At 36.4% G+C, this 25,460-nt stretch overlaps 1 protein-coding gene across 1 annotated transcript; it reads right to left on the bottom strand.

The window, feature by feature from the left end:
- Positions 1 to 13,842: 13,842 nt before the first annotated feature.
- On the bottom strand, positions 13,843 to 14,631 carry LOC142632597 (uncharacterized). Its single transcript, XM_075806972.1, has one exon. It carries the CDS (start codon positions 14,629 to 14,631, stop codon positions 13,843 to 13,845), a length of 789 nt encoding a protein of 262 aa, XP_075663087.1.
- Between the last annotated feature and the right edge of the window lie 10,829 nt (positions 14,632 to 25,460).

Here is a 25,460-nt window from a genome sequence, read left to right as displayed (position 1 = left end):
TTCAAAGGGAGAATGATAAAGCGTCTCACTCTCACACACACACCACTTCACAATAGTGTTCTCTTACAAAAAATTCCTCTAGAAAATTCTGTATGTTTCTCCCTTTGTATCTAATTGATTATCTAATTGGGCTGACCTTTTGGGCCTTTCCAATTGGGCTTAAGTATGTGGCTTGGAGTGGGACCAAAAGGGACCAATAAGACACTAGCTCCAATGGGCCTTGGGCTTTTCTGTCAACTCTTGACAAGTCCAAAGTTACCATTAACTATATTTAATACCACTATATAAATAAAGTTGCACTCTAGGCCTTATTCATAAATTATATCCCAAGACTTTATTGTACATGCAACACTTTCATAAAATATTCGTAGTAATACAAAGTCATGAATATAGCCTGCCACTTTGTAAATTACTACATCTTATCCTTGAGTATCCGGTTTAATCCTTTAAAGTTATTCAACATATATTTATGAAATCCAATCTCATAAATATATACTTTAGTAACTTCTTACCAAAGTGGTTAGGCTTATCTCTCTGAATAACTGAACCCATTAAACTTATCTTAAGGGAATATTTTATATTTCCATTAAAAGACTATGAATTCCATCTTGAGAATATATGTTCTATTAACACTAAATGTGGCTGCCCAACATATTGAGGTTTTGACCGTTACCTTAGATCTCACTCTTGATATATCAAAGCAACCTACATTTCATGATTAGGTCCATTATCCTCTCAGGATTAAGAGTTCATGCAAATAGAAGTCGTGAGATTTATTAGGAGAATAATAAATCTCACAGCAATCCAGTTCAATATGTATTAACTCTTAAAACATATCAACACATCAACTAGAAGTCTCCACTTTCATGATCAAGACAAATCATCTTAGTTGATATGTTATAGTCTTTGCAGATGAAACGCCCAATTTCATCACTGATTACGAACTAAAATTTTGAGTTTACAAAGAACTTGTTACTTATATCTTCTGTGACTAAATCACATAAATAACATACAATGCATCTCATGGACTATATGATAATGTCCGAATATTCATGTTATCATTATTTTAGATTATAATAAAACAACTTTATTAATCACAACATTAAGTCATACATAATGTCATACATAATAACATACATAGCATCATACAATAGAATTTAAGAGTACTAATCCTAATAGAGAGATTCATGGGCTTTGAGAGGAAGGCCACAATATATTCTAGCTAGAAGGCTACTTCAAAATGATGATAATGAATATGAGAAAAGAAGAGCCCAAAGGCGATGAATACATTGTTGGCTCATATTTGAGATTGAAAATATCAAAGTACATTCTAACGAAAGCCCATGAGTGTAAGATGAGAGCTTTATTGTAAATGTACTAAGCCCTATGAAACAAGGGGCAATGTTTATTAGAGGAAAGAAAGTGATTTTGTATTTGAGCCTTCATTAAAATGGACTTAAAGACTTTCTAAGAACATCTAAATAAAAGGAGATTTTAAATTGGGACATGGGCTTAATAAAGATGAGACTTCTTTTCAGGCTCCATTGCCCCACCAAGATCAAGTAAGCACGTTCCCACTCTAACTGGGTTTGAGAAATTAACATAAGGGGCTTGACTAAGGTCGAGATCACACCTCAAGCAGAGATACTTTAAGAAGAGATACCTCGGAAAGAAATGGCTGATCCAGTTGATGAAGTTATCATATAAAAGATATACAAGGCTATAGAAGATCAAGCTGAAGCTCTCAAGAAAATGGGAGGCCACCTCTCCAAGCTAGAAGAAAACAGGATAAAGAAACCCGTGCATGTGTGTTAGGATGTGTGCCCTTAAATACTATTGTATAATACTATGTATGTTATTATGTATGACTTAATGTTGCGTTAAATAAAGTTGTTTTATTATTATCTAAAGATAATGGTAATATGAATATTGTGACATTACCATATAGTCCATGAGATGCATAGTATGTGATTTAATCACAGAAGATATAAATCACAAGTTCTTTGTAAGCTTAGAATTTTAGTTCATAGTAGGTGATGAAATTGGAAATTTCATCTACGAAGACTATAACAAATCAACTAAGATGATTTGTCTTGATCATGGAAATTGAGATTTCTAGTTGGTATGTTAATATGTGTTAAGAGTTAAGACATATTAAACTGGACCACTGTGAGATTTATTATTCTCCTAACGACTGTCAAATGAATAATAAACTCATGACTTATATTTACATGAACTCTTAATCCTGAGAGGATAATGGACTTGATCATGAAGTGTAGGTTGCTTTGATATATCAGGAGTGAGATCTATAGTTACGGTCAAAACCTCAGTATGTTGGGCAACCACATTTAGTATTGATGGAACATATATTCTCAAGATGGAATTTATAGTCTCTTAATGGAGATACAAAATATTCATTTGAGATAAGTTTAATGGGTTTGGTTATTTAGAGAGTTAGGCCTAACCACTTTAGTAAGAAGTTACTAAAGTATATATTTATGGAATTGGATTTCATAAATATATGATGAATAACTTAAAGGATTAAATCGGGTACTCAAGGAATTAAGATGTTGTAATCTACAAAGTGACAGTCTTCTTTCATGACTTTGTATTACTACGAATATTTTACGAAGGGGTTGCATGTACAATAAAGTCTTGGGATATAATTTATAAATAAGGCCTAGAGTGTAACTTTATTTATATAGTGGTATTAAATATAGTTAATGGTAACTTTGGACTTGTCAAGAGTTGACAGAAAAGCCCAAGGCCCATTGGAGCTAGTGTCTTATTGGTCCCTTTTGGTCCCACTCCAAGCCATACACTTAAGCCCAATTGGAAAGGCCCAAAAGGCTAACCCAATTAGATAATCAGTTAGATACAAAGGGAGAAATATACAGAATTTTCTGTAAGGGAAATTGAAAGAACACTATTGTGAAGTGGTGTAAGAAGTGTTAGACACTTTGACATTCTCCTTTGGAAAACTGATTGAGAGACCACACGTCTTGGGCGTTAGTGGAATTGGAGTGAAGATTGAAAGTGTTTCCAAGTGCTTCTGATCTTTGGTTTTGAAATTCACCGCTCCAAGGTATACTCTCTTGTTCTCAAATTGTGAAACTTACATAGTACATGTGAACTTTTATGAATGAAGTAGATCCGTTATTTTTTCGCAGCGTATATTTTTTACGTGATACAAACATGTATTAATCTATCAATGTGGAGATATATGAAGAAGAAGAAAAAGAAGAATGGGATGAAAAAGATTAGGCCAATTATGAAAGAAATAGGAAATTTGAGAAGCTCACCACGGATACCATGGTTATGTAGGAGAAGATGCAACTAGCATTCCGCAAGGCTCAAGGGTTGGATGATTGTCTTTACAACATAAGTGGATTGAGTTCCAAAGTTCCTATTGCTTTGCCACCCAAGTTCAAAATATTTGATGTTGAAAAGTTTGGTTGGACTAGAGATCCTAAGCAACATGTTAGGAGATACATAAGCATTGCTAAAATGAAAGGGTTAGACAAGAAGCAAACTTGGCATGCATTCCCTCTCTTACTCACGGGAGGTGCATCAAGATGGTACTATAGCTTGGACCCAAGTAAGAATAAGGTGTGGAATGAGCTAGTGGAATTGTTTGTAGATCAATTCATTTTCAATACCATGATTAATGTAACTTTAAGAGACTTGGAGACTAAGCAAGTTGCTAGGGAGACCTTCTATGAATACATGACAAAGTGGAAAGGGAAAGCATCCAAAATGGTTAATAGGCCAAATGAGAAGGACCAAATTAACGTGATCATCAAGAACTTGCTTCTGGCATACAATAGTAGGCTTTTGTCATCACTTATCAGTTCTTTTGGAGAATTGTGTGACAATGGAACTAGGATTGAGGATGTCATCGGTTGGTTAAATACATGTTTGTGTCACGTACAAAACATACGCAGCGGAAAATTAACAGATCTACTTCATTCGCAATTAATAACATGGACTATGCAAATTTCAGAATTAAAGAACAAGAGAGCATACCTTGGTGTGGTGAAATTCAAAACCAAAAGATTAGAATTACTTGGGAACACTTTTAACCTTCACTTCAATTCCACTTTACGCCCAAGAAGTGTGGTCTCTCAATCAGTTTCTAAGGGAGAATAAGAGAGTGGCTTACACTTACATACACACCATATCACAATGATGTCTCTTACAAAAATTTTGTATGTTTCTCCCTTTGTATCAAACTGATTATCTAATTGGGCTAACCTTTTGGGCTTTTCCAATTGAATTTTAGTCTGTGGCTTGGAGTGGGACCAAAAGGGACCAAATAAGACTTTAGCTCCAATGGGCCTTGGAGTTTTCTGTCAACTCTTGACAAGTCCAAAGTTATCATTAATTATATTTAATACCACTATATAAATATAATTACACTCTAGGCCTTATTAAATAAATTATATCCCAAGACTTTATTGTACATGCAACATTTTCATAAAATATTCGTAGTAATACAAAATCATGAATATAGACTGCCACTTTGAAGATTACTATATCTTAATTCTTGAGTACCCGGTTTAATATTTTATGTTATTCATCATATATTTATGAAATCCAATTCCATAAATATATACTTTAGTAATTCCTTACTAAAGTGGTTAGGCCTAACACTCTGAATAACCAAACTCATTAAACTTATCTCAAGGGAATATTTTGTATCTCTGTTAAGAGATTATGAATTCCATCTCGAGAATATATGTTCCACCAACACTAAATGTGGCTGCCCAACATATTGAGGTTTAGATCGTGACTTTTAGATCTCACTCGTGATATATCAAAGCAACCTACACCTCATGATGAGGTCCATTGTTCTCTTAGGATTAAAAGTTCATGTAAATAGAAGTCGTGAGATTTGACATTCATTTGACAGTCGTTAGGAGAATAATAAATCTCATATCGATCTAGTTCAATATGTCTTAACTCTTAAAACATATCAACACATCAACTACAAGTCTCCACTTCCATGATCAACACAAATCATCTTAGTTGACATGTTATAGTCTTCACAGATGAAATGCCCAATTTCATCGCCGACTACGAACTATAATTCTGAGTTTACAAAGAACTTGTGATCTATATCTTTCGTGACTAAATCACATAAATCACATACTATGCATCTCATGAACTATATGATAATATCCAATATTCATGTTACCATTATTTTAGATAATAATAAAGTAACTTTATTAATCACAACATTAAGTCGTACATAATGTCATACATAGCATCATACAATAGGATTTAATGACACTAATCCTAACATCATCAACAATGGACAATTGGAGAAAGGGGAGAACAAGACTGCAATCAAGAAGACATACGGGGGAGGAGCAACTACTTCTAAAGCACCCAATCCTGTAAATGTGAGTGCCATCATACCTCAACAACCTCTAGCCTATCCAAGCTTCACAAAGAAAACCTGCCAAGAGTTTTTCGACCTAGGAATGACCCTTTCCCAAGCATATGAGAACCTAACTTCCAAAGGATTCCTAAAACCTTTAGATCCCACACCGATGCCTAATCTCATACCTCCTACTTGGAAACTCAATGACTAATGTCACTTCCATCAGATATTTGGCCTTAAGACCGACAATTGCTTTCGCCTTAAGCATGAGATACAAGATTTAATAAACAATGGGACTCTCTTAAACCTAAATATCATTATTAAGACTAACATTAGGAAGAATCCTTTGCCCTATTATCACCAAGCTCCTTTCCTGCACTAGAATTGTGTGAAAATGGAAGAGATCAATTAGGATTGCTCAAAATTGATAGAGGTTGTGGAAGTCAACATGGTCGAAATCCAAGAAATATGAAATGAAGAGGATGAGATTTTGAAGAATGCGGTGGCCAAATATCACTAGGAGTGGGGAGAATTACAAGCCATCCTTTTTGGAGAAGTATCATCCTAGTAGGAATATGGAAAAAGGATCAAAGCCCATTAGACCCAATTGAAAGGAAGAAAAAGGGGAGGAAGATAGGGTCTTGACCCGATTGAAGAAAACTTAAGCCCATATGTTTGTTTGGGGTTTGCTAATGGCCTCTCACAAGCACCGCAATGCACTTCTAGACGCCTTAAATGGGAAAAAAGTGCTTATAGAGTCTACACCTCAAGAGGTTCTTTCTCTCATAGGAGTTGAGACCCAATCTCACCCTTTCCTCACCTTTTTCGATGAAGAACTTCCTCTTGCAGCACTCATACTAAACCGTTGAAAATCACCATCGAGTGCATGGGTGCCAAGGTTCCAACGGTGCTTATTGATAATACTAAGTCAAAGTTTTTTCTCTTCTTTCTTTTTTTTATTTTATATTATATATATGATAAAAATTTCCTTCCTAAAGTCAGGAATGGCGAGACGGGGAACTAAAGAGATACCTTTAAGCCATATTAATTAGTCCAACTCTACTATCTCAATAGGACTAAAGCATACTTCCTTTAGCTGCTAATAGTAGATCAAGGACTTCTGCTTAGAGTCCTAAGAAGAGTAAGAGCAAGACAACAATCTTCCTTCTTTCTCGTATATACAAGTCTGCCTTAAAGGGCTGTCAGTAATAGAAGGAGTCTTTCATATAAGTCCTTGAGGCAAGACACATTGGGTCATTCGGTCACTCACTCCCACTTGAAAGAGCATTTAATGAGGATATCGCTCGGGCCCCCTCCAGCTCTGATTCTCCTCTGCTCACTAAGACCTTGTTAACCTTCTCTCAAGTGAGTGAAGTGACCAATGGAATGGGTATTGGGCACGAGGGAGTACTCTTTTAGTAGACTCCTGTAACTCATTAAGGAAATTAACCCTTGTTTGCACAAGCACGAAAATAAGAAATCTTTCTTTTTGCCCGAAAGCATACATAACTCCTTGATTAACTATTAGCAGCTAAAGGATAAAGGAAGAAGGCGTAGGCACGGAGCGAATATAATCATCTTTTATGTAACTTCAGGGTCAACGGAGGCTAATGCACTATCTCCAGGCTATCGAAGATGAAAGAAACTCTTGAGACTAGAGGATACAAACAGGGAACTCCCTTTTTGCTTGGCTTGACCATATAGGGCAGCTCCACTTCCAGTATTGTTGGAATTATCGATCCGTGTTGAATGTATGCCTATTTAGAACTACTATGGGCACAACAGGGGAGAGTACACCTTAGCCAAGCAGACCGTGGTGGAGAAAAGAAATGAAGTCACCACCTAGCTTAGGTCTAGGAGCCATATATATAACACCCTTTGTAGAAGAACTGCTACCAGTGCATGTGTCTAGAGTTTAGGTATATGAATGGGAAGGTGTTAGGCACCCAACCCCACCCGTATTAATCTCATTAAAGGCATGTTCAAAGTTGCATTCTAAATTCACACACACATAAACACTAATATACATCTAAGCAAACAACATAGCATTTTATCCCAAACCCTAACATATATCTATCATGGCATCGCAACATATACAAACCAAGGGCAGAAACTATTAGGAAGTGTGCTCTTAAATCCTATTGTATGATGCTATGTATGACTTAAAGTTGTGTTTAATAAAGTTGTTTTATTATTACCTAAAATAATAGTAACATGAATATTGAGACATTATCATATAGTTCATGAGATGCATAGTATGTGATTTATGTGATTTAGTCACAGAATATATAAATAACAAGTTTTTTGTAAACTCAGAATTTTAGTTCGTAGTCGGTGATGAAATTGGGCATTTCATTTGCGAAAACTATAACATATCAACTAAGATGACTTATCTTGATCATGGAAATGGAGATTTCTAGTTGGTATGTTTATATGTTTTAAGAGTTAAAATATATTGAAATGGACCGCTGTGAGATTTATTATTCTCCTAATGACTATCAAATGAATAATAAACTCACAACTTCTATTTACATGAACTCTTAATCCTGAGAGGATAATGGATCTGATCATGAAGTGTAGGTTGCTTTGATACATCAAGAGTGAGATCTAAAATCACGATCAAAATCTCAATATGTTGGGCAGTCACATTTAGTATTGATGAAACATATATTCTCAAGATGAAATTTATAGTCTCTTAACGGAGATATAAAATATTCTCTTGAGATAAGTTTAATGGGTTTGATTATTCAGAGTGTTAGGCCTAACCACTTTAGTAAAAAGTTACTAAAGTATATATTTATGGAATTGGATTTCATAAATATATGATGAATAACATAAATGATTAAACCGGGTACTCAAGGAATTAAGATGTAGTAATCTTCAAAGTGGCAGTCTACATTCATGATTTTGAATTACTACGAATATTTTATGAAGGGGTTGTATGTACAATAATGTCTTGGGATATAATATATAAATAAGGCCTAGAGTGCAACTATATTTTTATAGTGGTATTAAATATAGTTAATGGTAACTTTGGATTGTGATTTCCTTTCTTGTGATTCCTTGGATCTTTGGATTGTGCAACCGCTCCACTATTATTGCAAAACAATGTGATGAGAACTTGCTCCATTCTTATAACACCAAGATCAGAAAGGAGATCAGAAAGGAATTTCTAGAGCCAAACAGCTTCCTTTGTTGCTTCACAAGCAGCAAGGTACTCAGCTTCCATGGTAGAGTCCGCAATACAAGATTGCTTAACACTCCTCCAATTTATGGCTCCACCTCCCAAGGTGAAAACACATCCTGAAGTGGATTTTCGGAAATCTAGATCCGATTGAAAATTTGAATCTGTGTAGCCAATGGGAATTAAATCCTCACACCAATAAACAAGCATATAATCTCTTATTCTCCTAAGATACTTGAGAATATGTTTTACAGCTTGCCAATGTTTTGGTCTTGGATTTGATTGATATCGACTGACCATGCCAACTGAATAACAAATATCCGGTCTAGTACAAAGCATGACATACATGAGACTTCCCACTGTAGAAGCATAAGGAACTTGTCTCATCATATTTTCTTCCTCTTGAGTCTTAGGCCTTTGGTCATCAGACAAAGGAACTCCATGTCTAAAAGGAAGCAATCCTTTCTTGGAGTTTTGCATGCTAAACCGTTCTAGGACCTTATCTATATATCCAGTTTGTGATAAACCTAACATCTTATTCTTGCGATCTCACCAAAGCTTGATCCCTAGAATAAAGTTAGCCTCACCTAAGTCCTTCATATCAAATTGGTTTGACAACCAAACCTATACCGATGACATTACCCCTACATTCCTAATGAGTAGAATATCATCAACATAAAGCACTAGGAACATTACTACTTTATCTCGATGTCTTTTGTACACACATGGTTCATCAAGATTTTGTTCAAAACCAAATGACTTGATTGCTTGATCAAATCTGATGTTCGATGACCTAGATGCTTGCTTAAGTCCATAAATGGACCTTTTCAACTTGCATACCATATGCTCTTGGTTCTTTGCTATGAAACCTTCCGGTTGCAACATGTATATTTCTTCTTCAAGATTGCCATTAAGAAATGTAGTATTGACATCCATTTGCCAAATCTCATAATCATAATGAGCAGCAATGGATAAGAGAATTCTGATAGACTTAAGCATGGCTACTGGCGAAAAAGTTTCATCATAATGAATACCTTCTTTTTGTGTATACCCTTTCGCCACTAGTCTTGCTTTAAAGGTTTAACCTTTCTATCTATCCCTCTCCTCCTCTTGTAAACCCATTTGCAACCAACAGGTTTAATGTCGTTTGGCACCTTTACAAGATCCCATACATGATTGGAATACATAGAATCCAATATAGATTTCATAACTTGGACCCAATGATGTGCATCTGTATCATTTATTGCTTCATCATAAGTGTAAGGATCTGATTCAGCCTCTTCTGAGATAGACTCATAAGTTTCTCCCAAACCTATGAATCTTATAGGAGGCCGAACAATTCTCCCACTACGACGAGGCACCTATGTACTAGACATCTCATGAGTAGTAGTTTGTGGTGTATCTAATACAGTCACATCATCCTTAGTTTCATCCATTGGTTGTTCAACTGCAGGTTCATTCATTTCAGCCAAGACAACTCTACTTCTAGGAGTAAAATTATTCATATAGTCATTTTCCAAGAATTTGGCATTTGTGCTAACAAACACTTTATTATCCTTATGACCGTAGAATAAACCTCCAACTGTTCCTTTTGGATACCCTACAAAAAATACCACTTCTGTTTTAGACTGTAACTTGTCAGACTTTCCTTTCAACACATGTGCTGGACAACCCCAAATGTGAAGATGTCTCATACTAGGCTTATGCCCATTCCACAACTCTACAGGTGTTTTAGGAATAAACTTCGAAGGTACTAAATTCAGAAGATACATTGCATTATTTAAGGCATATCCCGAAAAAGAAATTGGTAGAGTCAAATAACTCAACATGGACCTAACCATATCTAAAAGAGTCCTATTCCTTCTTTCTGCTACACCATTTTGTTGTGGAGTTCCAGGTGCAGTCAACTGGGATATAATCCCATTTTCAATCAAGTAATCCTTGAAGCCACCAAGAAGGTATTTGCCATCTCGATCAGATCGAATGGCCTTTAGGTGTTTACTTAATTGATTCTCAACTTCAGCCCTAAACACTTTGAACTTTTCAAAGGCTTCGGACTTCTGTTTCATTAGGTACACATAAACAAACCTAGAGTAATCATCAGTGAAAGTAATGAAATACTCATAGTCACCTTTTGCTTGGATTGACATAGGACCACATACATCTGAATGTACTAGTTCTAGCAAATCTTGGACTCTTCTACCCTTTGCATTAAAAGGCTGTTTGGTCATTTTACCTTCCAAACAAGATTCGTAAACTAGAAAACCATCAAAGCCCATGGGTTGTAAAAGTCCATCTTTGATTAGTCTTTGAATCCTACTTGAATTAATATGACCTAAACGCAAGTGTCATAGATATGCATCACTAGTAGAAGGAAACTTTCTCTTTAATGATTTTACATGAGAGCTACTATCTAATTCAGAATTGTATAATTCATGCTTGTCAGGAGTTAAAATATAAAGACCATCCACAATATTGCCAGAACAGATAAACACTTTATCCTTCTTTATTACAACATTGTTTTTCAAGATAATACAATATCCATGTTTACCTAAGTAAGTTGCAGAAATTAAATTCCTATGAACATTAGGTACATACAAACAGTCTTCCAATATTAAAACTCTAGACTTAAAACATAGATTAAACACTCCAACAGCTTCAACCGGAATCTTGCTCCCACCAGCTAAAGTAAGAAATAGTTCTCCCTCATTCAACTTTCTGGTCTCCTGGAACCCCTGCAAAGAATTGTAGATATGATTAGTACAACCTGAATCCACACACCAAGAATCCGTTGGATTTTGTACCAAACATATTTCAAGAAGAAAGGAACTTTTCATACCCTTATTCTTGGCAGCTTTGAAAGTTAGACAATTCCTCTTCCAATGTCCTTTCTCACCACAATGGAAACACTTTCCTTTGGTTTTCTTTCCTTTGTCGGCAACCTCTAAGGCAATTTGTTTACCATTTTTCTTAATGAAGTATTTCTTCTTCTTCTTCTTCTTCTTCTTCTTCTTCTTCTTTTTACCCTTGCCTTTCGACTTAGGTTGAGAAGTAGAAGCTTCACCCATATTGGCTTCAACACTAGAAGTACCAAAGATGCCTTCAGCCACCACTAACTCATTCATTAATTCAGACAAAGGATAAATCTTTTTATTCATGTTATAATTAAGTCTGAATTCCTTGAATGATTCTGGTAGTGACTGGAGTGTCATATCCACTTGGGATTCTCCATCAATGTCGGCACCTAAAACTTCTAATGTATTCAGATTAGCAATCATCCTAAGACAATGCTCCCTCATTGAACTTCCTGCAGCCATTTTGGTATTATAAATTTGCCTCATAGTTTCTTGCCTTGCAGAACGGCTTTGCTCACCAAACACCTCCTTCAGACTTAACATTATGTCTGAAGCTGGTTCTACATCCTGCATTTGATGCTGTAGAACATTTGAGATAGATGCTAGGATATAGCACTTGGCCATCTCATTAGATTTCTGCCAACGATCATATCATTGTTTTTCCTCAAGAGGAGCATCTAATGAAGGAAAGTTAGGATATGGTTGAGTAAGCACATATTTGTGCTCTTCAGCCGTAAGAACAATGTCAAAATTTCTTTTCCAGTCAACATAGTTGGATCCAATTAGTTTGTTTTGGTTAAAAATAGCAACAAGTGGGCTAAATGATGCCATGATTTAAATATGAAAATAATAAACATGAATATAATAAGTAAACTGGACATTATTAATTTAGCATATAAACAAATAGTATGGAACCTTAATAAAACCATAATATAAAATATGCAACGACACCCAATCTCATATTCAATATCCCTCAGCATAGAGTGAACATAAAAGACTATGATTGATTGAGAACTATTCTCATTATTAGTGCTATCATGATAACTCTTATCAAATACTAATAATATGCCGTTTTACATTTAGCCTCTAAGTAATAATAGTAAGAACTCAGCATAGAGGATACTATAATACTTAGTCTAATGTATACCATTGTCTAGAATCATGTGTAGCCACATTTCATCCCTTAACATGCTTATTTTGTAGTACCATGATAAAAACACCCTCCGCATGGAATGCAAAGCTCGAAGCTAAGACAAGGTGTTTATCAAACCACTATAAACTAGGAAATTCAATCTTGTAGGACCATGAAATAAGTACTCTTTGCATAGAATGCTAAGCTCGAGGCAAAGATAAAGTATATATTTCACACTACTATGAACCAACAATGGAGGCCATGAGATCCAACCCTTGTATCTCTCTCCCACTAGATATTTTAAATTAAAGGTTTTTAAGATGAAGAACCATAATAATGCTAGACACTTTGAAAATATAATCCTAATCTCATTAGGGATAAATTTCATTAAACTAGCATTAACATATATAAATATATATAACGTAATAAAAACCCTATAATATAATATACAAATTAATATATGTAATATATAATTATTACATTATATATATATATATATATATATATAACTTATAGATTGTTGAATCCTTTATATACCGATTCAACTTTTCCATGGCCATAATATATGCAAGACAAAAGAATGCTTGAAAAGCCAAGCCATGCAATAATAGTCCAAGCCATGAAATAAATTCCAAGCCATGAAACAAAGTCTAAGCCATGAAATAAAGCAAGCCATACAATGCATGAAGTCCAAACTATGCAATAAAGCAAGTCATGCAATGCATTAACATCCATACAATCCGTATGAACAAAAGCACATGACAATTAGCCAAAACATGCAATGAATGCCAACCAGTGCAACAATGGTTCGCACATGACAGTTATTGAAATTCAATAATTGTATCCTCAAGGCCATAATCATACACGGCTCCTCTTTAATAGCAATATATCCTTGTGCAGACACGGATATATATATATATATATATATATATATATATATATATATATATATATATAAAAGTGATGCAATTCTCTACATTATATTCAAATGATGCAGAAAATTGAAACACAAAGATAACAGTTTCTCTTAAATTCTAAAATCCAATCACACGCTATACAATCATAATATAAAAACCTGGCTCTGATACCAATTGTTGGAAAAAATCTGGTTTTGTATCTCATACAAAACACATAGCGGAAGCAACAAACAAGGATCTATTTCATTCATGATTGATAACATGCACTATGTAAATTTCAGAATTTAAGAACAAAATAGCATCATGTCATACATAATATCATACATAACATCATACAATATGATTTAAGGGCACTAATCCTAACACTTTTATAGAGTTGTCCTCCACATAGGATGTATTGTATTGCCATCATCTGCAAATTGATTTTGAGTTCTAGGGATGATTGTGTACTCAATCTTATCAAAGGTCTTGGTCAAGTCCTTTAAGTATTGTTGATAAGGCTTCAAGTGTTCCTCCTTCACCTTCCACAACTTTTGTGCTAGGGCTATAACCAAAGTAGAATCTCTAAAGACTTCGGCCTCATTTACCCTTAATTCTCGAAGATCTTCCATTTCAGCAATACAAGCCTCATATTCAGCCATGTTATCTATTGCTTCAAAGTTCAACTTGATTGCCAAAGGTATGTGAGATCCCTCGGGAGTGATCAAGAGTATTCCTATCCCATTCTCATATTGATTTATGGCTCCATAAAAGTATATCTTCCATGTCCCTAACTTAAAATTCAAAATATCCTCATCTGGAAAGTCTTCTTTACCATTTTCCCCTTCTATAGGATTCTCGGCACAAAAATCTGACACGATGCTCCCTTTGATAGTTTTTCTAGCTACATACTTCAAATCAAATTCTTCCAATAAGATCAACCATTTTAATAATCTTCCACTCAAAGCAGATTTCTCAAAGAGATACTTTAATGGGTCCATTCTTGCTACCACCCATATTTGGAAAGGTAAGATGATATGTCTCAATTTCTGTACGACCCAAACATGTGCAAAGCGTGACTTTTCTATGGGAGTGTACCTAGTCTTATAATCATGAAACCTCTTACTCAAGTAATATATGGCCTTCTGATTCTTGTCATCATTTTCTAGTGCAAGCATACTTCCAATTGCATCCCCTGTGATAGAGAGGTATAGGAGTAAGGGTTTTCCATGTCGTGGAGTTACTAGGATAGGTGGGTGGAGGAGGTATTGCTTGATAAGTTCAAAGGCCTTTTGGCACTGATCATTCCATGTATGTGGTTCATTCTTCCTTAGGAGTTTTGTAAAGTTGTGATTTACAATTGTTTTGTGTTGGCTTTAATTCCATGCTAAATTTGATTGTAATTTTGTTCAATCTTTTATACCCTGTACTTTATGTGGGATTTTATTGTAAGGGTTGTGTGATAGAAAGAGAGAGAGTGTGAAGACTCAAGCTTTTGAAGGCAGAAGATTTCTCGCGGGGAGCTCGTGACTAAGCATCCCGCGAAACAATGCATGTGCCTTGCACATGACTAGAATGCAAAGAGTCATGACAGATGGTGACATCTAGTTTTCTCGAGTGTCTCGCGAGTAAGGCCTTCCCGCGAGATATCCGCAAAAAAGTCTGTTTTGCTATTTTGTCCTATTTGCTCCACTACATTCTCAATCACACTATATATACCATCATTACCCACATATTGAGTAGAGAGCTTTTTAGAAGAGAAAACCCTAGCCTCATCCCTTGAGAGTGTGAGATTGTCATACCCACAATTCTACACATAATCCATTGTAGTTTTCCTCTACTCTTTCCTCTCCATTTCAATACCCTTGAGAGGTTGATATCCCAAACACTTATCACACCCATACTGAGTGTCCAGTGTGTTTTGGTGCTACTAGGAAGCATTGGAAGAAGCCAAGCTTTGGCGGATGCAATCGGGCGCATTGCGGGATCTGAAAAGCTAGACAAGACACGGTTCCAAGAAGCCTTGTTGGAGTAGGAGCTAGGAGGGCTTAGGTGCATTGGGTAGATTAGGCTTGGAGGGTCTTTTGTTATTCAAATATCCCAACTTATTGTCTAGTGGATTGATTTACCGCTTGGAGGGCGGCGGAGAGGTTTTTCACCAAAAACTTTGGTTTCCTATTCGATAACACATCGACGTATTATCTTGTGTTTGTATCTCTCTTCCCTACTCTTTTAGCTTTCATTTTACTACTGTGTATTGTTGAATATGGCTTAGAGTAGCGGTTTTTGTTTGTTCGCTCGCATTTACTCTATTCCGCACTTAGTTTAAGTTAGAGTAAAATCAACCAAGCCGTAGTTTTTTATTTTGAGGTCTAAACAGCTCTTGTGTTTTTAACACAAATTCAAGCTTTCAATTGGTATTAGAGCGAGTGCACATTACCTAAGTGCGATCCTAGACCCCTTGCCTTGCTATGGTAAGTGTTATGGCTAAGGCTAACATGAAGTGTAGTTCATGTGTTTGTGAAAATGACTCTATGAGTATATGTAAGGATTGTCCTAGCAATGAACTTTTAGAGTTACTCAAGTCTAAGAAACATGCTAGAATTTTTGCACCCATGCTGAAATCCTTAGAACAAAGAAATCATGATATTCATAATAGCTTGTGTGAGTCTAATTCCTTAATTGCTGAATACAAGAGAAGGAATAGACATTTTTTTGATAAACTTGATGGTTTGAAGAGAAAACTCTACTCATCTTTGAATGAAGTAAAAGAAGAGGAGAGTATCTTTGAAGGTTAAGAATGTTTATCTCATGCTTGTCTTTTCGTTCATACCGCATTGAAGGTGTTTAATTCGTGCTTGTGGTATCTTTACAACGGATGTTCGAGGCACATGATCAGAGATAAAGCACTATTCAAACTCTTAAGGAGAAGGAAGATGACTTTGTGACTTTTGGAGATGAAAGCCATTCACAAGTTCTTGGAAAGGGAACTGTTGATATTCCGGGACTTCCCTTGTTGACTGATGTTCTTTACATAAGAGGTTTAAAAGTGAACTTGCTGAGTATAACCCAAATATGCGATGAAGACTTCATAGTTCAATTCTCAAAGAAAGGATGTCTAATTCTTAATGAAGAAGGTGTTCAAGTCTTGAAGGGACTTAGAACCACGGACAATTGCTATGGTTTTGTTCCCAAGCCAAACATATCATGTCGGAGCGCTTGAGTATATCTTTTGGAGCTATGACATCAATGGTTTTCTGCATGCAAATTATAAGCAAGTTGCAAAGATCTCAAACCTTGAAGCGGTGATTGGCTTGCCAAAGTTTGGAAAGATTGAGAACAATGTTTGTGGTCCATGTCAATTGGGAAAACAAAGAAAATCAGCCCATCCCAAAGTTAATGTAGTGGCTACTTCTCGTCCTTTGGAGTTGGTTCATGTGGATCTAATGGGTCTGATGAGAACAGAAAGCTTGGGTGGAAAACGATACATCATGGTGGTGGTTGATGATTTCTCAAGATATTCTTGGGTAGAGTTCCTTAGCGAGAAGTCGGAGGCATGCGACAAGATGGAAAGGTTATGTAAGAAGCTCCAAAATGAAAAGGGAGTTCCCATAGTCAAAATAAGTAGTGATCATGGGTAGAAGTTTGAAAATGCAAAATTTGAAGCATTTTGCAATGAGCATGGTATCAAAAAGGAATTCTCCACTCCAAAAATTCCATAACAGAATGGTGTAGTGGAAAGAAAAAATCGAGTGATCCAAGAGATGGTGAGAGTGATACTTCTCAATAAAAACATTCCACAAAAATTTTGGGCTGAAGCGATGAACACATCATGTTACATTAGGAATAGGATTTTCTTTCGGGCTGGAACAAAGAAAACATCGTATGAGATTTGGAGAGAAAAGAAGCCAAAAGTAAAGTACTTTTGAGTATTTGGAAGCAAATGCTACATCCTTAACGATAGGGAGAATCTTGGAAAGTTTGATGCTAAGAGTGATGAAGGGATCTTCCTAGGATATTCCACCAATAGCCGAGCATATAGAGTGTACAACAAGCGCACCAAGACAGTGATGGAGTCAATAAATGTGGTCATAGATGACGCCATTTCCGAAAAGGATATTGGTGAGGATGATGAAGCACCAACCCTCAAAAAGAATAAGGGTGATGATATCATGTATCAAAGTGATGAAGGTGAAAAAGAGTCACCGGAAAAGGAGTCCACACCACCTGTTTCAAGAAGAGAGACTAGATCAATGCAAAGACTTTCAAGTCCGCTCACCCCTTCAGAAGTTCAACCTCCAATTTCACGAGAAGAGGAATCCTCTACATATAAGAAACCATCATCGAGAGTGAGTCTAAATCATCCTACAAGCAACATCATTGGTGACTTAGATGAGGGACTCCGTTTGAGAAGGGGACCGAGCTATAGCTTGAATCATGTGACATACAATTACTATCTTGCTCAATTTGAACCCAAGAAAGTGGAAGAAGCTTTGAAAGATGAAAATTGGGTGGAATCCATGCATCAAGAGCTGCATCAATTTGTTAGAAATGATGTATGGGAGTTGGTACCAAGGCCCAAGGATACACATGTTATCGGTACTAAGTGGATATTTAAGAACAAGATTGATGAAGATGGTGAGGTTGTTCGAAACAAGTCTAGATTGGTGGCTCAAGGATATACCCAACTTGAAGGAGTAGACTTTGATGAGTCATTTGCTCTAGTAGCAAGATTGGAGTCAATTCGAATTCTTCTCTCCATAGCATGTGCTTGAACTTCAAACTATACCAAATGGATGTGAAGAGTGCATTCTTGAACGGACTTCTGAACGAAGAAGTGTTTGTTGAGCAACCAAAAGGGTTTCAAGACCCTTATTTTCCAGACCATGTTCTAAGACTGAAGAAAGCTTTATATGGGTTGAAGCAAGCACCAAGAGCATGGTATGATCGCCTCATCGCATATCTTGTAGATCGTGGATTCAAAAGGGGTCAAGCCGACAGAACATTGTTTGTTAAAAGAAATGAGAAATCCTTCCTTGTCGCTTAAGTTTATGTGGATGATTTTGTCATTGGATCCACAATTGATCACCTTGCTCAAGAATTTTCAGAAGAAATGAAAAAGGAATTTGAAATGAGCATGGTGAGGGAGTTGAACTACTTCTTAGGGCTTCAAGTGAAACAACGGAAAGACGGGATATTTATTTCTCAAGAGAAATATGCAAAAAATCTTGTAAAGAGATTCGGCATAGACTCCCAAAAGCATGCATCCACTCCCATGAGCTCATCAGCAAAATTAAGTCTTGATCCGGCCGATAAGGAAGTAGATCCAACACTCTATCAGAGCATGATCAGTAATCTTCTCTATCTCATGGCAAGCAGGCCAAACATCGCCTTTAGTGTAGGAGTGTGTGCTCGATTTCAGGCAGCTCCTAAAGAACCCCATTTGTTAGCAGTAAAACAAATCATCTGCTATATCAATGGTACTTTTGATTATGAAATTTAGTATTCAAAAGACTCAAATGAGTGCTTAGCTGGATATTCAGATGCTGACTAGGCCGGGTGCATTGATGATAGGAAAAGTACCTCCAGTGGTGTTTTTTATCTTGGAAATAACTTGGTGTCATGGATGAGTAAAGAGCAAAATTCAATCTCTCTGTCAACAACTGAAGCTGAATATATTGCAGCAGGAAGTTGTTGTGCACAACTTTTGTGGATGAAGAAACTCTTGTATGATTATGGAATCACTCAAGACACCATATGTGTGTTCTGTGATAACACAAGTGCCATAAATCTGTCAAAAAATCCAGTTCAACACTCGAAATCGAAACACGTTGAAATTTGGTATCATTTTATCCAAGATCTAGTGGAGAACAAGGTTGTGTGGTTGGAATTTATCAACACCGACATCCAAAAGGCCGACATTTTCACAAAACCCCTTGATGGTGCTCGATTTGAATCTCTTCGTAAGACCATCGATGTCGGTATCATCCCCTGAATCTCATCCTTTCTATGACCTTATGCTACTCTTTGTTGCTTATATGTTATATAGGTCATTTGTGCATGTGTACACATGTTTCTTTTGCTAGCTGTTTTCGTTTTTGTCTTTGTTGATCTTACTTTTTGTGTTATATTTTTTGAGCGTGTTGAAAAATACAAAAACTCATAAAAATTGAAAAATCTTCAAAAAGTTTGATCACTTGTGTTGTGTATATCACATGTGAGTTTGGCCTAGTACTTTTGTACTAATGGCGTAGTGCATTTACGAGCTTAGCTTGTTTTTTATGCACATCTATCTTTGTGGGAAAAATCTTGAAATCTATGTGTGATTGTTGTAAATTGATCTTCAAGCTTGTCATGAATGATTAGTCAATAGTCTTGTTGGTCTTGATACACGTATAGACTTGTGCCTATATCTTTTCCCACATTTTTATGTTTTTGCTTAAAGATCTTATCAAATGTCAAATCTCAAAAAGAGATATTGAGCTGCAAAAGCCATCACACATACTAGTATTTGACTAGGAAAAAGGGAAAGAGACTTGTATTGAAATGTATGGTGCCTCAAAAAGCCAAAGGCTTATTCACAAAGTTGAAATGTCAAAAGTTCAGGTATCGATCTCAAAACGAGATGTACTTTGTTCAAAAATGATCATTTGTTATGTTTTGTAATGGAGCCAAATGAAAAGCTTCAAAGTTTTGTAATCATTCTTGTGGGAGATCATATATGTTCATTTCTATAATTGAGATTGTCCACTTGACTTAGTACTAGTTGTGTATGACTTGATTGAATTGATCATTGAAGCTTCACTCTAGACTAAGGACTATTCCATATTTGACACTCACACGCAGCACACAAGACTTTGTTCAATGAATGCTTATTTCATTTGTGTGATTGTATATGATCAAATGTGATATGTATACTCAATTGCTTGTCGATCAAAACCAAAAATATTTTTGAGTATTTTTATATGTTTTTTAAAGTGTTTTTATGCTTTCGTGCTTTAAGTTTTTGTTTCACAATGCATTTTTGTGTTTTCTTCAAAAAACTGGTTCAGAGGCGTTTTTGTCAATATCTTGCGACTTAGAGCTACCCGCAAAAAATGCTTAAGGGATATTAAAAAGTCACATTTTTCATCCAGAGAGTCTCGCTACTGCCTCACGAGTATTTCGCGACTAAACTCTACTTGCAAAATGTTTTTAGGCAAAAACTGGAAATTTTCAAGTTTACACAGAAACTTCCGTGAGTGTCCCACGACTGTGTCGCTACTAAAAGCTTCTCGCGAAATCTTCTATGTGTCTTGCGACTAATCTCGCGACTCTTTAACCTGCTAAAAATGCGTGTTTTCAGTTTTTATGTTGCGAATGTGACATTTTTTTTCAAACTACTTCATTTCCCTCACTTTCCCTCTCGAACCCTCCTCAACCCAAAACTCTCTTTCACTCAAACCCCATCACTTTCAAGCAAAAATCTCTGCAAAATCACTTCAAGGTATGTTTTTCTAAACATTGTTTTTTCTTTTGTCTTAGATTTCTGTAGTTTTAACTTAGGGTTTTAAAACTTGGGGATTTTCGAAAAATGGGTTAGGATTCTAATTTTTGTGAAAATTTCTTCAAAATTTTGATTGGGCTGAGTCCCATTTGCTGTGTTTGTGTTTGTGTTGGCCCCTTGTGGCATTTTAAGTATGTATTTAGGCCGATTTCTTTGTGTTCATGCATTGTTCATTCATGTAGAACTGTGTTGCATGCTATGTGTTCGACAAAATATCCAAGTGACATTTTTGTGTTGGTTTAGGCTCAAATGAGTTCCAATGTTTGGGATTACCCTTGATTAACCATGCTTGCCATGTTTTGATCATTGGGTGTGTTTTACACACTTTATCCATTATGTGCCTCATAATGCCATGTGATGCATCACCTAGGCACACACTATGCATCACCTGCTGCACACACATGCATTGACACATGCACACACATGCACAATCATTGTTTTCTATGCATTACGTTCATGTTTACATGTTTTATTTCTTATAACATGATGTTTTGAGTTTATTATACTCTGTTTTAAGATGTTTTTATTTGTGTTTTGGACTAACTTGAAACTAATCAAGTTTTGTGGTCTGTTTTGTGTTTCTATTTCTTTTTTTTGTGCTTGATGTCTGTTGTGCAGATGTCTCTTACCAAGCATGCTGCTAAGAAACCATCCTCCATGTGTGCTCGCATAGATTCTGACAACTTCAAGTCTATTGAGGCAAACATAAAGTACAATGACTTCTACAAAGGAGCAACTATTATCATGGAAAGAGTTGTGTAGTTAGAAACTCTTGCGGGCACTTTCATAGCTGAAGTGTTCAAGGAAAGAACATGGACAAAACTGCTGAATCCAAGTGGAGTAGTGTACTTAGAGATTATTAAAGAGTTTTTCTCCAATGCTAGTGTTGAAGGGGATCATATAAACTGCTGCGTACGACACAAAGAATTTGTCATCACTAGGGACAGCATTCAGGAGTTCTTAGAAGTTCGTCCTCCATGTCAACCAATCATGGTGCAATATGACGAAAGATTGGACTCTACTGATGAAAGGATACTTGGCGGTACTTCAAAGAAAACCTCCATGAACAGGATCAAATTCACTCCAAAGATGAGAATCTTTGGTCATGTGATGATCAACAACTTATACCCAGTCACCAACTTGACAACATTGTCCAAGCCAAGGACAATCTTCTTGTTTGATCTCTTCATTCACAAAGAGATTGATATTTGTGGACACATCCTCCATCTTTTGAAGAAGAGCATTGTGAAGCAAAACTCCAGAATAGTTCTTCCATTTCCCTCAATTATAATAGGTCTAATTGCAAAAACAAGACTCAAACTTCCAAGTGGCCTCACGGTGGTTTAGAGGGATTATCCTATTGGTGGCAAACAAGGATTCGAAGCACAACTCACATCAAAGGATCAAAGACCGGTACTTCTCAAATTCCAAGAGCTGCTGCTCAAGATGAAGGTGGAGCCACATACGATGAGATTGATCGCTTCACTTCTGCCCCAGAACCTTCAACATAGCCATCTATTTCATAACCTCTATGAGGATTCGATAGTCTTGATCACCTTCTTACCACGGTTGATCAGATATATGGCATGCTTGAGTCTCATGTGCAGCGTACTGCGGAGCAATTTGCTTATCTCCAAGGTTAAATCACTGCCCTATCATCACAAATTGAGGACATGTCGTGGGTCATGGGTCCGACTCCGAATCCGATCAGTTCTAGCTTCTTTAGCCATTCTGGTTAAAACGTGGGAGAAAATTTTGAGGGGGAGTAGCACATTTTGAGGGGGAGATAGATAGAGACTTAGACTTTTGGTTAAATTTTTTATTTTTTTGTTTAGTGTTTAAATTGCTTATGCCATAGTCTAGAACTCTTTCTTTTACATTACTTTCTTTTCAAGCTTTAAGTACTTTGATTTAAATTCAATTTATATTCAGTACTCTGTGTTTATCTCTTTGCTTCGTAGCATTTTCTTTGTACTTATAGTTTATCTTGAGTACTACACTCTTGTGCCCTTGTTGGATTGTAAGGGTAGCTTGCGACTAAGCATCCCGCAAAGCAATGCATGTGCCTTGCACATGACTGGAATGCGAAGAGTCATGACAGATGGTGACAGCTAGTTTTCGCGAGTGTCTCGCAAGTAAAGCCTTCCCGTGAGATACCCGTAAAATAGTCTATTTTGCTATTTTGTCCTATCTACTCCATTACATTCTCAATCACACTATATATACCATCATTACCCACATATTGAGTAAAGAGCTTTTCAGAAGAGAAAACCCTAGCCTCATCCCTTGAGAGTGTGAGATTGTCATACCCACAATTTGACACACAATCCATTGTGGTTTTCCTCTACTCTTTCCTCTCCATTTCTATACCCTTGAGAGGTTGATAACCCAAACACTTATCACACCCATACTGAGTGTTTAGTGTGTTTTGGTGCTGCTGGGAAGCATTGGAAGAAACCAAGCTTTGGTGGATGCAATCAAGCGCATTGCGGGATCTGGAAAGTTAGACAAGACACGGTTCCAAGAAGCCTTGTTGGAGTAGGAGCTTGGAGGACTTAGGTACATTGGGTAGACTAGGCTTGAAGGGTCTTTTGCTATTCGTGTATCCCAACTTATTGTCTAGTGGATCGATTTACCGCTTGGAAGGCGACGGAGAGGTTTTTCACTGAGTTCTTCAGTTTCCTCTTCGATAACACATCGACGTGTTATCTTGTGTTTGCATCTCTCTTCCCTACTCTTTTAGCTTTCATTTTACTGCTGTGTATTGTTAAATATGGCTTAGAGTAGCGGTTTTTGTTTGTTCACTCACATTTACTCTATTCTGCACTTAGTTTAAATTAGAGTAAAATCAACAGAGCTATAATTTTTTATTTTGGGGTCTAAACAGCTCTTGTGTTTTTAACACAAATCCGAGCTTTCAAGTTTAAAGATGGACTCATAAGTGGAGGTGAGCTTTTCAATGAATCTACTAATGTATTGTAATCGAACCAAGAAACCCCTTATCACTTTATCACTTCTGGGTGGTCGCATCTCCAATATGGCTTTGACCTTGGATGGGTCAACTTCTATTCCTCTATCACTTACTAGGAAGCCTAGCAACTTTTCGGCAGTTACTCCAAAGGTACACTTTTGTGGGTTCAATCTTTGCCTATATTCCTTAATCCTCTCGAAGAACTTCCTCAAGTTTATGGTGTGGCTTTCTCTATCTTTATATTTCACTATCATATCATCAACATACACCTCCACCTTATTATGCATCATATCATGTAACAAGGCTATAGCCATCCTTTGGTAGGTTTCCATGGCATTCTTGAGGCCAAATGACATCACCGTGTAACAATAGATTCCCCATTTCGGTAGTGAAAGTGGTTTTGGTCATATCTTTGGGAGCCATCTTGATTTGGTTGTACCCCAAGAAACCATCCATGAGAGATCAAGGGACTTCCTACTGTGTTATCCACTAAACATCAATGTGAGGGAGGGTAAAGTCATCCTTAGGGCATGCTTTGTTCAAGTCCTTAAAATCCACACACATTCTCACCTTCCCATCCTTCTAAGGTACGGGCACGACATGTTGGAAAAATGCATGGAGAATATGTATTTGTATCTCATGCAAACATGTGCAGCGGAAAAAAAAAATTAACGGATCTACTTCATTCGCAATTGATAACATGTACTATGTAAGTTTCAGAATTAGAGAATAAGAAAGCGTACCTTGGTGCGGTGAAATTTAAAACCGAAGATCAGAAGGACTTGAGAATACTTTTAATCTTCACTCCAATTCCACTTAATGCCCAAGATGTCTCTCAATCAGTTTTCAAGGAGAGAATAGAAGAGTGTCCAACACTCACATACTCACCATTTCAGAATGATGTCTCACACCACTTTAAAAAATTTTATATGTTTCTCTCCTTATATATAACTAATTATCTAATTGGGCTAGCCTTTTGGGCCATTCCAATTGGGCTCTTGTGTGTGGCTTGGAGTGGGACCAAAAAGGACCAATAAGACACTAGCTCTAATAGGCCTTGGGCTTTTCTGTCAACTCTTGACAAGTCCAAAGTTACCATTAACTATATTTAATACCACTATATAAATATAGTTGCACTCTAGGCCTTATCTATAAATTATATCCCAAGATTTTATTGTACATGCAACCCCTTCATAAAATATTCGTAGTAATACAAAGTAATGGAAGTAGACTGCCACTTTGTAAATTACTACATCTTAATCCTTGAGTACCCGGTTTAATCCTTTATGTTATTCATTATATATTTGTGAAATCCAATTCCATAAATATATACTTTAGTAACTCCTTACTAAAGTGGTTGGGCCCAACTCTCTAAATAACCAAACTCATTAAACTTATCTCAAGGGAATATTTTGTATCTCCGTTAAGAAATTATGAATTCCATCTTGAGAATATATGTTCCATCAACACTGAATGTGGCTGTCTAACAT

The sequence above is a fragment of the Castanea sativa genome, chromosome 4 (genome assembly GCF_040712315.1).
Source record: "Castanea sativa cultivar Marrone di Chiusa Pesio chromosome 4, ASM4071231v1".
Lineage (NCBI taxonomy): Eukaryota > Viridiplantae > Streptophyta > Magnoliopsida > Fagales > Fagaceae > Castanea > Castanea sativa.
This window is presented reverse-complemented; position numbering and strand designations above follow the sequence as displayed.